General features: G+C 47.0%; 1 protein-coding gene across 9 annotated transcripts in view; it reads left to right on the forward strand.

The window, feature by feature from the left end:
- The window catches only part of MSI2 (musashi RNA binding protein 2), a 429,302-nt gene that overhangs the window by 351,949 nt on the left and 61,579 nt on the right, over positions 1-15,774 (forward strand). For all 9 annotated transcript variants that reach the window (XR_004430686.1, XM_033183607.1, XM_033183612.1 and 6 more), the window contains one exon: positions 7,054-7,168. Coding sequence is in view for 8 of the 9 variants with exons in the window: in XM_033183607.1 (XP_033039498.1) it covers positions 7,054-7,168 (115 nt within the window). In the remaining variant the exon portion in view is untranslated. The remainder of the gene's footprint in view (positions 1-7,053; positions 7,169-15,774) is intronic.

Here is a 15,774-nt window from a genome sequence, read left to right on the forward strand (position 1 = left end):
TATAAACCTGCAAGAGCCTTACAAAATGTCCTGCTTTTTGTGGGGTCTCCAGAAAAGGCTTGTGATTGGCAGAGGGGGCAAGAGAGCAGTGACCAGGAAGAAGAAAGGCTGTGGCCACTGGATGGCAAAGGAGGGCTGTGTGGGGAGGTGTGTATGACGTGTGGTCTCTGGAGGCCAGGTTCACCCCCTCCTGCCTCAGTAGCAAGATGTGTGTAGCTGTCAGGCTCTAGGCAAGACACTTAACACTTGAGTAGCATCTCCCCTCCTCTTCACCATCTCCCTGGGCAGGGCTCAGGGCCTAATGGCCAGAGGAGAGGATCAGCTTGGGGCTTCAGAGAAACAGTGTTGGCCTTGAACCCACCAGAACCTGGCTGGGGAAGAGGTCAAGCTGATCGGGGGCAAGACCAGGTCAGATCTCTTACATCTATTAGGAAACGCCACGGAAGGACAGGTACCCACCCTAGAAACTGCAGGACATTCTCTCCTCCTGAGCCCTTTCTTCCCTCTGTTCTCCTCCCCTTTCTGTTAGCCAGACAGACGGTCAAGGTTGATACCTGAGCACTGGGGAATTTTATCCATTGAAATAGGCCTCTCCCCTTGGAGGACTAAACAGTCTCAGACACGACCTGTTTGGAGTGAGAAATGAAACTGCAAACACTGGCCTCTTCAGGCCAAACAGGCTTTCCTTGTCCTAGATGGTACATCAAGGCCACAGGTCCAGGGCTTGGATTTCCCTCTGGGCCCCGAGGCCGCGTGCTGACTGGGTTCTTTTGTACAGAGACCAGGGAAAAACAAAAGCCCCTTACTTCCCAAAGCTTGGCATACTTCTCAGACTGCCAGCCACCATCCCCGAAGACGCCAGGGCAGTGAGCTTACGTTTACAAGGGCTGCGGATCCACTGGGGAGGAGTGGCCACTCATAGTAGCTGCAGGGAAGGTGTTCTTGCAGAAGCTCCAGCACCTCCTCTGAAAGCCAGTGCTAAGCATTCCCCACTAGGGAGACGGTGTAACGCAGGGCCACAGCACCCACTCTCCTGGCTTGGGCTGGGGCTATAGGCAGATCGGGATTAACGTCCCAGCCCTGCACCCAGGTACTGGGTCTGGAGCACGGGTTAGATGTCTGAGTCTGAGCCTCAGTTTCCTGCTCTGTGGGATGGATATATAGCTATAAAGGACATCATCGGGTCCACTGACAAAACAAGCATATGGAAGGTAAAGTATTTTATTAATGTTAAACGTACTGAGACTAATAACTATGCTATGATTATGTAAGAAAATGCCCTCATGTTTAGGAAATGCAAACCAACTTACTCTCAAATGGAAAAAAGAAAAATCCCGGCCAGGTGCGGTGGCTCATGCCTGTAATCCCAGCACTTTGGGAGGCCGAGGCGGGCAAATCACAAGGTTAGGAGTTCAAGACCAGCCTGGCCAATATGGTGAAACCCCGTCTCTACTAAAAATACAAAAATTAGCAGGGCGTGATGGCACGCACCTGTAGTCCCAGCTACTCGAGAGGCTGAGGCAGGAGAATCGCTTGAACCCGGGAGGCGGAGGTTGCAGTGAGCCAAGGTCGCGCCACTGCACTCCAACCTGAGTGACACAGCAAGACTCCATCTAAAAAAAAAAAAAAAAAAAAAACTCTACATATAGATATAGAGGGCTCAGGAGTGTGTGCAAATGATAAGGCAAAAGTAACAAAATGTTAGCAGTAGGTGATTTCTGGTAAAGGATACCATCCTTGCAACTTTTCTGTAAATTTGAAATGATTCCTGAGTAAGGAGTTGGAAACTGCAAACCTCCTTGCTGAGCTGCTGTGGGTGCTGATGGGAGGAGGCACCCAACCCAGTGGGCAGCAAGGATAAGAGTGTTAGTGACCACAGTGGCCACACTCCCATCAGGCCTTTGTTTTGTTCTCTAAAGGAACATGCTGCTGCCCTAGGCGTCCAGGAACTAGGTTTACCATGGGGACTATGAGGAAGCCACACCCTGTCTTCCAAGGCCAGTTTGTCGAACAAAGCAGCATATTGGGAAAAGAAAATTTCAAAACAAATCCCATCAATTTTGTTGGGGTGGGGGGTGTTGGCACATCCCTGGTATTGGGAGTGTTTTGTGGCATTGCCATCTGCGCACCTTGAAAACAGAGACCTGGTCTTTCTGGTGTGAGCAGTCGGTCATCAGTGGCCTCTGAGGCTTCTTGCAAGTGCTCAGTCAGATGGAACATCTCACTGCATTTCTTGCCCCTTGAATAGACTGCTCTGGTCAGTTGCTATTTTAAACAGTAGAAGCAGCAGCCACTGTGAGAAGCTGTTGGTGCAGGAGTCTCAAGGACTGAGACTGGGAGGTGGGCCTTCCTCAAGGGGAAGTCTTAGGAGGTGAGGCCAAAACACCTGCAGCAAGAGGCCTGGTCCCTGTGAGCACCACCTTTGTTTTGTTTTAGAGGACCATGGAGAGCCAGGCAGGCCTCTGTGGGACTGCAGTGGGAAGGAAGCCCCCGTGCCCTGCCCTCTGCCCTGTGGTGAGAGCAACCCTATGTGCCCACTGCTCCAAGGACCCAGCCAGCCAAGAGCCAGAGTGTGAGGAGTGCCTCCTGCTGCCTGGTCAGCTCACTGCCCTTCACCGACCTCATGTGGTTGTTAGTTTCCAAAGATTATCCCTAGAGCCCGCTCCCACACGGACTCTAGGCTGGCCCAGTGTCACCAGTAGAATGTGTTGGAGGAAGCACTGTGAGTCCCAAGGCTAGGTTAGAAGAAACCTTGCAGCTTCTGCTTGAGTCTCTTGGAATGCTTGTGCTTGGGACACTTCCTCTAGGGACTCAGCCGCCATATTGTGGCAAGACCAGGCGCCGTGGAGAAGCCATGGTGGACGTCTCCTCAGCAGGCCCAGCCGAACCAGCGTGGCTGCCTACCATGGGAGCGAGGAGCCATCTTGGACCTCCGGCCTCGTTGAGGCCTCCTCTGGCTTCAGCCCCAGTCACCACCTGACCACAGCGCCATGAGACCACCAGCAAGAGCCCAGCTGAGCCGGTCACCCCACAGAACCCTGAGGAAGGATGATTAACTTGTTGCTCAAAGCCATTAAGTTTGGGGGCAGTTTGTTGCTCAGCAGTAGATACCTGGAACAGAGTGTGTGGTCAGATAGCCTAAGTACATGACTAGAACCGAAAAGATAGCCTGCTTTTTATACTGTTTGGGTTCTGACCGTAACCCGGGTTGTTCATGCCAAGCTCTCTGGCTTATGCAGGGCCTGGGGGAGGACAGCAGGGGAAGGTGACCCGATGTCTGCTAACTCAAGAGGCTCGGGAGGCTGACAAGTGCAGAAGCAGCGAGGGGCAGGTTGATGTGTGAGTACTTGCATTCATCTTAGGAGAACAAGACAATCAGAGCCTCTTCTTTTTCAATACAGTGAGAGCTCTCAGAGAGGTAGAAGCTTTCCTTATTTATCTTTGGGTTCCCAAAGCCTAGCACTTGCCTGGCATGTTGAGTTCCTCTGCATCCACATCATTGAATTAAGTGGCTGAGCCTTGGGGGTGGAGGGGACTGGACAGGCTTCCTGGTCCTGAGAAGTCTTTCAAGAGGCCTTCAGGGCAGGCAGGTCAGGTTCCCTGCTGTTACCTGTTACCTGCTGCCTTCCCCTGTCGTTCAGATGCCCAGGACAGGCCGGGGTCCCCCCGGATAGTGCGTGTGCCATGGCCCCTGGCCTTGGGGAACACTCACCGTTGACCCAGTGGGTGGTTGGCACTCAAACAGTCACTGCTGCCCAAACCACCAGCAGCAAAGACAGAGCAGAATTAAACAGAGCTGCCAGCCCTGTTCAGTGAGAGGAAGAGTAGGTGGGTTTGTTTAAAACACTCCCATTACAGTCAGTTAACCTTTATGTTCCCTAAATGAAAATTGTATAAACCTGAGATTTCCGTTGATCAGGTTGCCTAGGAACAGGCAGCAGGTTTTCATAAGACAATGCAGTAGATTGTCACCGATAGGGCTATTAGGAAGTGAGCTGGTTAGCGATATTATTCCCCTTGCTGGTGTTGGCTTTGGGTAATTATCTGTCTGCCTGTGCAAGACACACCCATCTTCCCAGGCTTGGGGCAGGTTCATGCAAATGAGATTTCTCAGCCTGCTCCTCTGGAGTCCTGAAGTCAGTTTTCAACCCTGGGCTTAGGAGAGCCGATTTGGATGAGTTTGTTGTTTTCAATCACCTTTTCCCCCCTACCTGCAATGACAACATTCTAATAGCCCTATCAGTGACAGTCTATTGCATTATCTTACAAAAACCTGCTCCCTGTTGCTTAGCAGAAAGCTTGGAAAATAAATAGCAAAATGCCCGATTAAAATTTAAAAACAAAGTAACTCTAAGACAATTTTAGTATGTCTTTTCAGTATTTTTCCCTATATGATATATGCACTTGTTTATTTTTCAAAAAGTCAGTGACATTTGCTTTTTTCCCTCCTGCAGTTAGAGTGACCTGTCATCCTGGTTTGCCTGGGACTGAGGGGTTTCCCAGTACCAGTGCATAATTATTATCAACACACTTTTTCATAGCTGCATAACATTCAATCAGTGTGGATAAACCAGACTCAGCTAATTCCCTGTTCTTCTGTATTTCAGGTATTTCCTTTTATAAAAAAAAAAAAAAAAAAATCTAATTCCTGTAGGGCAAATTCCTAGAGGTGAGATTACTAGGTGTATTTATGACTTTTGATATAGTGTCAGGTTGCCCTCCAGAAAAATACGTGCCAATTTCCACCCCACCGCATCATACCCTCAGAAACCTTTACATCAAACAATGCTTTCATCACTGTCAATCTGTGGGCAAAAAATATGCTTCATCTTGGGGAATGTGTTCTTTATTAGCCGTCTGTGAATTGTCTACTCATGTCTTTTACCCATGGCTCTTTTGGGATGTTCATCTCTTTTAATCTATAGAACTCTTTGTATTAAGCATATTAGTCATGGATGTTGAACCATTTTGTCCATTTTTTAAGGCGTTTGTGGTTATTCTTGAAAGAGCAAGAGTAATACCTGTTATCGGGTGTCTTTGAAGAAAGGGGACTTATATCTTAGGTAATTATAGCATCCCCCTAACGTTGAGCACTAAAATATTTTTTGATTGAAGTATCTGAGATGAGACTATCTCTAAAACGGATAACCCATAGAGGTCCCTTTTAATTTCTATTTTATTTGTTTATTCTTTTGAGACAGAGTCTCGCGCTGTCGCCCAGGCTAGAGTGCAGTGGTGCAATCTCGGCTCACTACAACCTCCACCTCCCGGGTTCAAGCGATTCTTCTGCCTTAGTCTCCCAAGTAGCTGGGATTACAGGAGCGTGCCACCACGCCGGGCTAATTTTTTTGTATTTTTAGTAGAGAAGGGTTTTGCCATGATGGCCAGGCTGTTCTCGAACTCCTGGGCTCAAGCAGTCTGCCTGCCTTAGCCTCCCTAAGTGCTGGGATTACAGGTGTGAGCCACTTTGTCCAGCCTAGAGGTGTCCATTTAAACAATGTATATTGCACACAGTTTAACTTTTTCTTGATATCTCAGGCACACTATGAACAATAGTAATTTTCTGTGTTACAGTGATACCTCAGCAGCTGTTGAACTATGTAGAGCTTTTGCTCCTATACCATATGGCCCAGACTGCTCTTTAAATAAGATACCTGATTCTTGTCTTTTCTCCATCACTATCAGGCTGTCATGCTGTTCCTTTTGGCTGTTAAAAGCATCCATGCTTTACCCTGCAACATCCCACCTTCATCAGCAGTGGGATTGATTACTGGCGAACAATGCTTGTTCAATTTCTCTGTAAACAAAAAGCAAATAAGTGCTAATAAGCACAGGCCTAAGGTGCTCTGGTAAAACGGCAAAGGAGCTTCTTCCAAGGGCCACAGTTTTACTTATTCCCTGAGGTTTGTATTTGGCATAGTTAAGGTTATTAAATAAGTGACCTCTGGGTATACAAGCAGATTAGCATGAAGAAATTTTAGAGTCGGAAGAGAAACAGAAAGGGGAGATTAGCAACCACTTGAAAATGTAGCTGCAAATGAGAAACTAGTAATCCAGATGAACAGAATCAGTATTTAATCTTATTACTTCCCTCAGGAGTGTGGTCGTGGTGTAGGTTTTGTGGAAATGTGGCATTGCTGACCTAGAAATTCTAAAGATCTGGTTTGTAGGCCTGAACCTGTTGGGGAGGGCTTTCAGCATGTTACACAATAATTTTTTTTTTTTTTTTAAGACAGGGTCTCACCGTGTCAGCCAGGCTGGAGTGCAGTGGCATGATCATGGCTCACTGCATCCTTGTCCTCCCAGACCCAGGTGATCCCCCTACCTCAGCCTCCTAGGTAGCTGGGACTACAGGTGTGTGCTACCACACCTGCCTAGTTTTTTGTACTTTTTTAGTACAGATGGGGTTTCACCATGTTGCCCAGGCTGATCTCAGACTCCTGGGCTCAAGCTGATTCACCTGCCTCCACCTCCCAAAGTGCTGGGATTACAGACATGATCCCCCACACCCGGCCAACACAAAACTTCTGATGCTCTGTTTTCTCATCTGCGAACTGGGGCTAAGGCTAAGTGGTCTGTCTATTTAATAAGAGTTTGAATCAGATGGCCTGGCATGAAGAGTCACTAGCCTGAGGGAATGTTAGGGACGTTTGTAAATGTGTAAAGGCTGAAAAATCCTGAGGAGTTATTATTATTGCTATTGTTGTTATTATTCACAGACACATCCAACAGCCGTTGTCTGCCTCCTTATCTGTCATGCTTTCTGCACGAGCGTCAACCTGAGCTTCAATCTGTGTGTGTATCTTCGGCTTACGTCCTCGCCACCCCTCCAGAACCCAATTTCATCTTTGTAGGTTTTTCCGAAGCAGGATTTGCACAAGTGGCGTGTTTTCTTAAGTATTTATTTTGCAGGCCATTTACTCGGCACGGCTGTTTTTACAGTGGGTAAGGAGCAAGGCTAAAAATAACTTAGCTCGTAACCAGATCAGTTCTGCATTTGACATTTACGTGGAATTCATTTGCATCTCATTTGTTCGCCTTTCTGTTTAACAGGTAGAATGTAAGAAAGCTCAGCCGAAAGAAGTCATGTTCCCACCTGGGACAAGAGGCCGGGCCCGGGGACTGCCTTACACCATGGACGCGTTCATGCTGGGCATGGGGATGCTGGGTGAGTCTAGACAGGACTGCAGGTCACCGTGGACTGGTAGAGCTATGGAGGCCTCTACTCCCAATTGGGTCACCTACCAGTGGGGCAAACTGCTTCACCTTTCTGAGCCTCAGTTTCCTTGTGTATAGATGAGGATGATAATTCCCCATTCCAAGACAGTTGTGATGATTGAGTGTGTGTGTAGGTATGTGTGCGTGCGTGTGTGTGTGGGTGTGTGTGTGTTTGTATTTATAATTTTGCCCCATGCCTGGCTTATAGGATATGTTAGACTATTTTCTCTCTTTTCCATCTCCTTCCTCAAAAGAAGGAAAAGTTCCCCTCTCTCTGCCTCAGCCCTCTCATCTGAGTGGGAGTTCTTAAGATGTAAGGACTCCTGGCTGACTTAACTTGTGTGGGCTGAGGCTACATTTTCTAAAACTTGGGAGAGGAGGGAAGTGGTAAGGGTGGGCGATAATCCTGTCTATTTAAATGATTAACATTTTTCTCTTGGGATATCAAAATTTGCATTTAAATGGATGTTTTAAATAGCCTGTTTTACTCTTTATTTGCCAAAAAAAAAAAAAAAAATGATGAAAGACAAAGTGTGTTTGTTCTGACTAAAAATGATTTCTCCTGGCTTTTAGAGAAATTGAGTTGCATATTATGCCCCTTTCCTTAAAGGTATCTCTGTCCATCCTGCGTAGATAATTGAAAATCTTACCGCTTAAATGGCATGAAAGATGGAGAAAGCAGTGGAGATGCGTAATGGTGTAGGTCGCAACAATAATTAGAAATTTAAAGGCGAGAGAATGGTATTTTAGTGCAAGTTATTGTGTGTCAGGAAAATACTAATTAAATGGGATAAATGGTAGTTAATGGTAAAATTCCATTCAGGCACATGAGCTGTCTAGTGTTAATGGGTTTTCATTTGGTTTGGCTAAGAGTCCAACTTTATATTGTTTGATAAGGCCTTTCTATATTTTCAGATTTGCTGCTGTTTAAATCACTTCTGGCTTAATTTTAAATTTATAAAACTTTTTATGGTCTGACAAAGAATTGTATCTACTTGTCTGAGGAAATAACAAGGGCAGGTAAAACTGTTTTGAGGAACTTTATGAAACAGAAAAAGATGCCAGGAGAATATTAAAAATGGCCATGACGTTAATTCTCCTCAAATGAATTTTTTAGGCTTAACAGAGTTTCAAAGATAAATCCTATTGTAATTTTTTAAAATTGGCCAGACATTTCTAAAACTTACCTCTGGAAGAAGAAACAAGTGAGAATAGATGAGAAAATGTTTGTAAAAAGAGGAGTGAGAAAAGACCAACAGTGAGAGCATAACACAAAGCTACAGTAACTAAAACAGTATGGTACATGGGAATGTACCAGTTGATAGAAAAAGGTAAAAAGTCTAAACTAAATATATCTATATTTAAGAGTATGTTTTTAAAAATCAGTGATAATTATTTCCTGGTTGACTACAAGATAATTACTTAGCTCTTCCTTTAAAAAAATAATTTTTATTAGGGCTTTATGTTTTATATCAAAAGAAACTCCAAGCTGGTATTTTTAAACAGTGAAATCAAACCTGAAAGAAGGAGAGTTGAGCTGAGTGCAGTGGTGCTCGCCTGCAATCGGGAGGCTGAAGTATGAGGATGGCTTGAGGCCAGGAGTTTATGAGCCGGCCTGGGAAACATAGTGAGACCCCCTCTACAAAAAATAATAAACGTTAGGCTGGGCACGGTGGCTCACGCCTGTAATCCCAGCACTTTGGGAGGCCGAGGCAGGTGGATCACCTGAGGTCAGGAATTCAAGACCAGCACGGGCAACATGGTGAAACCCTGTCTCTACTAAAAATACAAAAATCAGCTGGGCGCTGCAGCACGTGCCCGTAATCCCAGCTACTCGGGAGGCTAAAGCAGGAGAATCGCTTGAACCCAGGAGGCAGAGGTTGCAGTGAGCCAAGATTGCACCACTGCACTCCAGCCTAGGTGACAGAGTGAGACTCCATCTCAAAATAATAATAATAATAATAATATTAGTAATAAGCGGCCGGGCGCGGTGGCTCAAGCCTGTAATCCCAGCACTTTGGGAGGCCGAGACGGGTGGATCATGAGGTCAGGAGATCGAGACCATCCTGGTCTACACTGTGAAACCCCGTCTCTACTAAAAAAATACAAAAAACTAGCCGGGCGAGATGGCGGGCGCCTGTAGTCCCAGCTACTCGGGAGGCTGAGGCAGGAGAATGGCGTAAACCCAGGAGGCGGAGCTTGCAGTGAGCGGAGATCGCGCCACTGCACTCCAGCCTGGGCGACAGAGCGAGACTCCGTCTCAAAAAAAAAAAAAAAGTAATAAGCATTAGTGGGGTGTGGTGGCGTGCATGTGTGGCCCCAGCTACTCAGAAGGCTGATGCGGGAGGAAAGCGTGAGCCCAGGAACTCTGGGCTGTGCAGATTGGGTGTCCCCACTAAATTTAGCATCAAAATGGTGACCTCCTGGGAGTGGAGGAACATCAGGTTGCCTAAGGAGGAGTGAACAGAACCAGGTTGGAAATGAAGCATCTCAAAACTCCGTGCTGATCAGAGTGGGATCGTGCCTGTGAGAACCTACTGCACCACAGGCTGGGCAGCATAGAGCATAGAAAGATCTGTTTCTGAAAAAATACAAAATAAGAAAGAGTTGGGGGCCTAGCACGGTGGCTCATGCCCATAATTCTAGCACTCTGGGAAGCCGAGGATTGCCTGAGCCCAGGAGTTCGAGACCAGCCTGAGCAACACGGTGAGACCCTGTCTCTCTCTCTCTCTCTCTCTCTCTTTTTCTTTTGAGATGGAGTCTCTCGCTCTGTCTCCAGGCTGGAGTGCTATGGCGTGATCTTAGCTCACTGCAACCTCCACCTCCCAGGTTCAAGCAATTCTCCTGCCTCAGCCTCCCGAGTAGCTGGGATTACAGGTGCACGCCACCACACCCAGTTAATTTTTGTATTTTTAGCCAGAGACGGGGTTTCACCATTTTGGCCAGGATGGTCTCGATCTCTTGACCTTGTGATCTGTCCACCTCGGCCTCCCAAAGTGCTGGGATTACAGGCATGAGCCACTGCGCCCGGCGACCCTGTCTCTTTAAAAAAAAAAAAAAAAAAAAAGCAAAATAAAATTAAATAAGAAAGAGTTGAGCCTATTACCACCTACTAGGTTTTACAGTCTTGAATTTAAAATGAGCATAAAGGCCCTACGGCATAAAATGGAAGGCCTTTAGGATCCAAATCTTCAGGAAATTTCCCACCTTTCTGAGTCTAACTTGGTACCCTCTGCATGCTAGGAAGAGGGAACTGGTTTTCATCTGGGAGAAGCAGAGGTGTGAAGCGGAGCCAGCTCAGCTCCTGTCAGGTGACAAAGAGCAAAGAGTGCTCAGCCTCCCAGACTTCAAGCAAAGGCTCAGGCCCACATCTCCATAATCACCCAAGCTTGGATCCCTGAACAGAAGGGTACCTAATGTTTCATCATGGGAACCCAGGTGAGGAGGCAGGGCAGGAGGCATGGGTCAAGAGCACCTACTGCATGACCAGCCCTGAGCTAGCCTTGGGACATAGTGCTTCACAAGCAGATGTGGTTCCTGCCCTCAGCAAGCTTGTGGTCTATACAGAGAGCCCAGTGTGTAACAGTGCATTGCACAGATGCCTAATGATCATCATAGAGTCTGGGGGTGGTTGAAGAGCACGTCATGAGGAGTGGAAGCCAGTCTTAGGAATCAGGGAGGTGGCATTTCAGCAGAAATGAGAAGGATGAGTAAGCCAGGGGCCTTCCATTTGGAAGAAACAGCCTTGGAACATGAAGACCCTACTGTGGGACCTTGAGAGCCAACCAGCCTGGCCATGTGTATGTGGGAAGATGGGGAGAGGCAGGCCAAGGGGCTCCAGGGTTGGCTTTGCCTGTAGCTTGTGGGCAGACCCAAGTGGCCCCTTCCTGAGAGCACCTACTGAGGTGGTAGGAGACAGCACTGGTCCCTGTGCTTGTCTGGACAGCATCTGAACGGCGCCTGCTCGCTGGGGGACGGATATGTGATGCCTGCCAGGAGCTTGCTCATCTGCCCAGCTCTTCCCTCATCTACTCACAGTTCAAGTTATGACTTCCCCAAGCCACAGTAAAGAAGGAGCTGTTAGGTGAAGATATTGTTGCAGTTCAGAGCCTATTGTTTTTGAGTTATAACCTTCCCAGCCCCACCCTGCTGCTGAAGGCCTTTGCCTTTTGCCTGCTGTAGCTGTGGTTGTGCCTAACCCCAGACCCTATCCAGCCCAACCCCAGGCCACAGAGGCACTAGTCCTCTTCTAACAAAGCAGAGAACCCTTTGGATGGAATGGATGGGGTCAGCCGTAGCCAGAGCAGGGCTCCACCAAGGGAGGCCGTGTGGTCCAGAGGCAAGAGCTTGGAACTTTGGAATCAGCAGACCTAGACTCTTCACTCTATCTGCTGTGTGATTTGGGGCAAGTCGCTTAGCCTCTGTGTTCTTCATTTATCCTACCCATGGGGTAATAATCTTACTTCATGGGGTTGCTGGAGGATAAATGAAACTGTATCTTGCCTGGTAAATGCTGTAGTCTAATCTGAGATGCCATAGCTAGTAAGATATATGTTCATTTACTCTTCAGAAAGAAAAAATATGCTATTAATTAAACTACATAATGCTTTCTTATCACATTGGCTGCAAGATAGATCCCACTTTCACAGAAGTTAAAGTGTGGAAAAGATGTGTGTGTTCAAATCAACAAGGTATCATAGTATGTACCCAAGCTGGGAGTTGTTATTAACAAGGTACTAGGAAGCCCTACCACTTGGACTTCCTTACCACCCATGGCTGAGAACCTAGCTAGACCCACGGATGTGACCTGTGCTGTGGCAACTGCAGCCTCTTTCTCCTTGTGGACTCCCAGCCCAAGGAGTTTGGATTATTCTTGAGTAGCCACCTTCTGACAAAGATCTATGTGCTGGATTCCGGGTCTCATCAGCCCTGGGCCCTCCTGAATTTCCCAGTGACTGTGGTGAGGCCATCCATATGCACTGAGCAGGGCCTCCTAAAAGGTCCCAAAATGTGTCCCCCAGCCAGGAACCAGCTCAGCCAGAGGTCCAGGCAGAAGGGATGAATCAGATACAGTGTCAAGCTGTATCTGAGGAGATACAGGCCTCCCCAGCCAGCACAGAGCCTCCTCCTGAGCCCTCTGTAATGCACCCACTGGGAACTCCCTGGGCTGCCCTCTGTTTTGCCCATTGGTGCAGCTTGGCACTCTGGGTCTATGAACTCTCTGAGTGAGGAGACCGCCATTTGCCGTGCTGTGATGGAAGCCCTTGACTCTGTGATCAAAGACTGCTTCTCTTTCTTCTTGCTTCTTCCCTCGAAAGTGGTAGTGTGGCATCAGGCAAAGTCGAATCTTTCAGTAGGATGGCCTGACATGACCCCATCACTCACATGGGTCACCATCTCCACCGTGCACTATGCCTGCGCATTTGTCCTGGAAGCACTACCCGTCCTCACCAACAGCAGTTTGGCTGATGAACTTGACTCATGCAGAAAAACACTTTCATTTTCTTAAAGTTAACTAACCAATGGAATTAGATGAGGTTTCCATGATTTAAACCTTTATCATTGAAAGAGTGGAAAAATAAATGGCACTTCTAGGGATTTTTTAGAAACGAGACTATAAACCATTAAAACATTAAAATCCATTCATTCAACAAATATTTATTAAATGAGTACCTACTAAGTGCCAGGCACCATTCTAGATGCTGAAAATGCAGCGGAAAACTAAGTCTCTGATTTCAGGGAGCTGACATTCTAGTGAGGAGTCTGAGACAACCAGCACAGTGGTCTGTAAATGACTTGGACTCTGTGGAACTAATTTTTAAATATCCTTTAAGATTTTCTCCATACTCTGGGTGGTCTCATCAGAGGGAGACTGATAAGCGTATAGTTGCACAGTTATTCTATCTTGATCTCTGTTGATATGGCTACAGATATCCTTGGGGAAAACCTACACCTGTTTTGGTTTTAGCTTTTACAGCATTTGACAGAATCACAGAATAATCGACCTGATGGGAATTCCTTAAAAGGAATGTAGAAGAGAAGAGGAGGCGTTATCCTTAGGCCAGGTCTCCCACCTTTGAGCCGGACAAAAGCAGAGTCACCTAAGATTCTTAGAAAAGGTCTTTTGCAGGCTGGCGCAGTGGCTTGTGCCTATAATCCCAGGAGGCCAAGGCACCTGAGTTCAGGAGTTCGAGACCAGCCTGGCCAACATAGTGAAACCCCATCTCTACTAAAAGTACAAAAATTAGCCGGGCATGGTGGCGCATGCCTGTAGTCCTAGCTACTCGGGAGGCTGAGGCAGAAGAATTGCTTGAACACGGAGGCAGAGGTTGCACTCCAGCCTGGGCGACAGTGCAAGATTCCATCTCAAAGACAAACAAACAAAAAAACAGAAAAGGTCTTTTGCAGCCCCTCAGACTTTGTGGCACAGTCTTGCAGCACCAAGAGGTGCCCACAGTTACCCAGCTCAATGTGATAGAATCTCTTTCATTTTTCTTAATGAAGGTGAACTTAATAAAGGCAAACACATGATGATTGTTGATATATTTGATTTCTCTGAGCCTTCTCTGCCCTTAGCCACATAATCCCACTGCCTTTAACTTTCTTGGCCTCATCGGGCACATGCTGTTTATTTAACATGCTGATACGAGTGTTAAAGAAATAGCACATTGCTGAGCCCTTAAAGAAAAGCTTCACCCTGTCAGCTCAGAAACAGAGAGATGCCGATGATCAGCTAAAGCACATTAGCCAAAAGCATTCTTAGGTGCAGTCGTACTGAGAAGCCCCCCCGTGAAGTCCTGACTCAGTGCTCCCTGACATTAAGCCCCACTGAAATGCCCGCAAAAAATGAACAAAGTATCGTTGAGAACAGGGACTAGGAAGCTGTAATCTGCTGTCGTTCACTAACAGATCAAAAGATTAGAGATTGGCTGCAACTTAAAACCACACATCTAGACTCAATTTCCACTGGGATCTGGCTTTCCCAAAAATATTTGTTTAGGTTATTCTCAAGGAAGTGTTCCTTTGTTTAGCCGCTTCCTGGGGTACAGAGGAAACTCAGAAATCAGCTCTTCATTGTCCCTGTAGAGCAGTGCAGTCCAATAGAACTTCCTGCAAGGGAGGGAGGGTCCTGTCTGCACTGGCCAATATCACTGCCCGCCTGTGCACGGTAGCTGCTGAGCCCTTGAGTTGCGGCTTTTGCGACTGCGGAGTTGAAGCTTCAATTTTAGATAATTTTAATTAAATTTAAATTGGACAGCGCAGGTCTGGAGGAGCCCCTGCAACTCAGAGTGATTCTGGGGGCAAAGCATCTTTGTAGACTTTAGCCTTCACATCCTTGCCTAGGAGGGACTCTTGGCACTTGGTGTTTCGTCTGTTTGCAGACCTCATGGAGCCGATGTGGTGCCCCAGGCAGTGCTCTAAACATCGCAGCAGATCTGTCACACTCTGGCAGTTCCCTGGATAAACAGCCCTGTCTCTTGTCTCTTTCAAGTCTGGGGCCTGGTGGGAGCTGTTTTCCATGACTCTGAGTAGCTGAGTAACAGAGCCCAGGAGAGGATGAGTCATGGACCTGTCTAGAAGGGAAACATCTCTAGGGGTTGCAGCAAAGATCTAGAACCAGAACCACAGTTTTGAGAACTTTGTCAGCATCCCCAAAATGGGGACTTAAAATGAGCTCACTGGCAAATCCAAATTCTATTGTTGATTTCTATATTTTGCTTCTACAATGGAAAGCCGATCTGCGAGAGAGGTGGTCACCCTGGCAGAAGCCTTGATTTTTTTTTTTTTTTTGACTTTAGTGACAAGAGATAATTACTGTGGGATTGATCAGGCGTCCAGAGTATTGGAGCAAATAAATTGTGCAGTGGCCGGTGCAGGAGGGGCCTGGCTGCTAATGGAAGTGGTGGCTGGGTCATCCCGCCATAATGTGGCTTGATGGAGCGTCTGCACAGGTCTGCTGTAATGTGCTATTGATATGCAGCCAGCCAATTTCCCCCGTGTGGCTGGGGCTGTGAACCATTCGAGCAGAGCTGGGCTGCACAGCAGTAAATGAAGAGGAAAATTGAAGTAATGTCTTATTATAAATTTATGATTTCATCTGCCTGACCTAGAGGATGTTCGGTGATGGGGGGTGGAGATAAGATCCCCCACTCTGGCAGATGCCAAATTCTCATCTTTGTGGTTTGGAAGACTGTAGTATTGATGTGTCCAGGAAGAGTGGGATGAGACCCAAAGTTGGGGTGAACTTGACCATGCTTTTCTTCTTTCTTGTTGGAGCCTTGTGGGAAAGCCGGGAAGAAAGCAGATGTCATGGCATTGTATTGGTTGCCTAAGTGCAGAGAGAAACTGGCTGTTCTGCCACTTCCCACCCTCCCTGAGGGAAAGTGACACATGGGCTTATGCTTTTGCTGTCAGATTAACACTAAAATATTTAAGACCCCTAGCTCTGAAGTTAGAAGCAAAGGAGTCATTTTTCATCAGAAAAGCCCCTAGGCAGCCATGAGTTGGCTGTTTGCATATAATCCGTTTATCAATATTGTTGAAATCATGGTATAA

Source organism: Trachypithecus francoisi, unplaced genomic scaffold (genome assembly GCF_009764315.1).
Source record: "Trachypithecus francoisi isolate TF-2019V2 unplaced genomic scaffold, Tfra_2.0 Lachesis_group20, whole genome shotgun sequence".
In the NCBI taxonomy this organism is placed as follows: Eukaryota; Metazoa; Chordata; class Mammalia; order Primates; family Cercopithecidae; genus Trachypithecus; species Trachypithecus francoisi.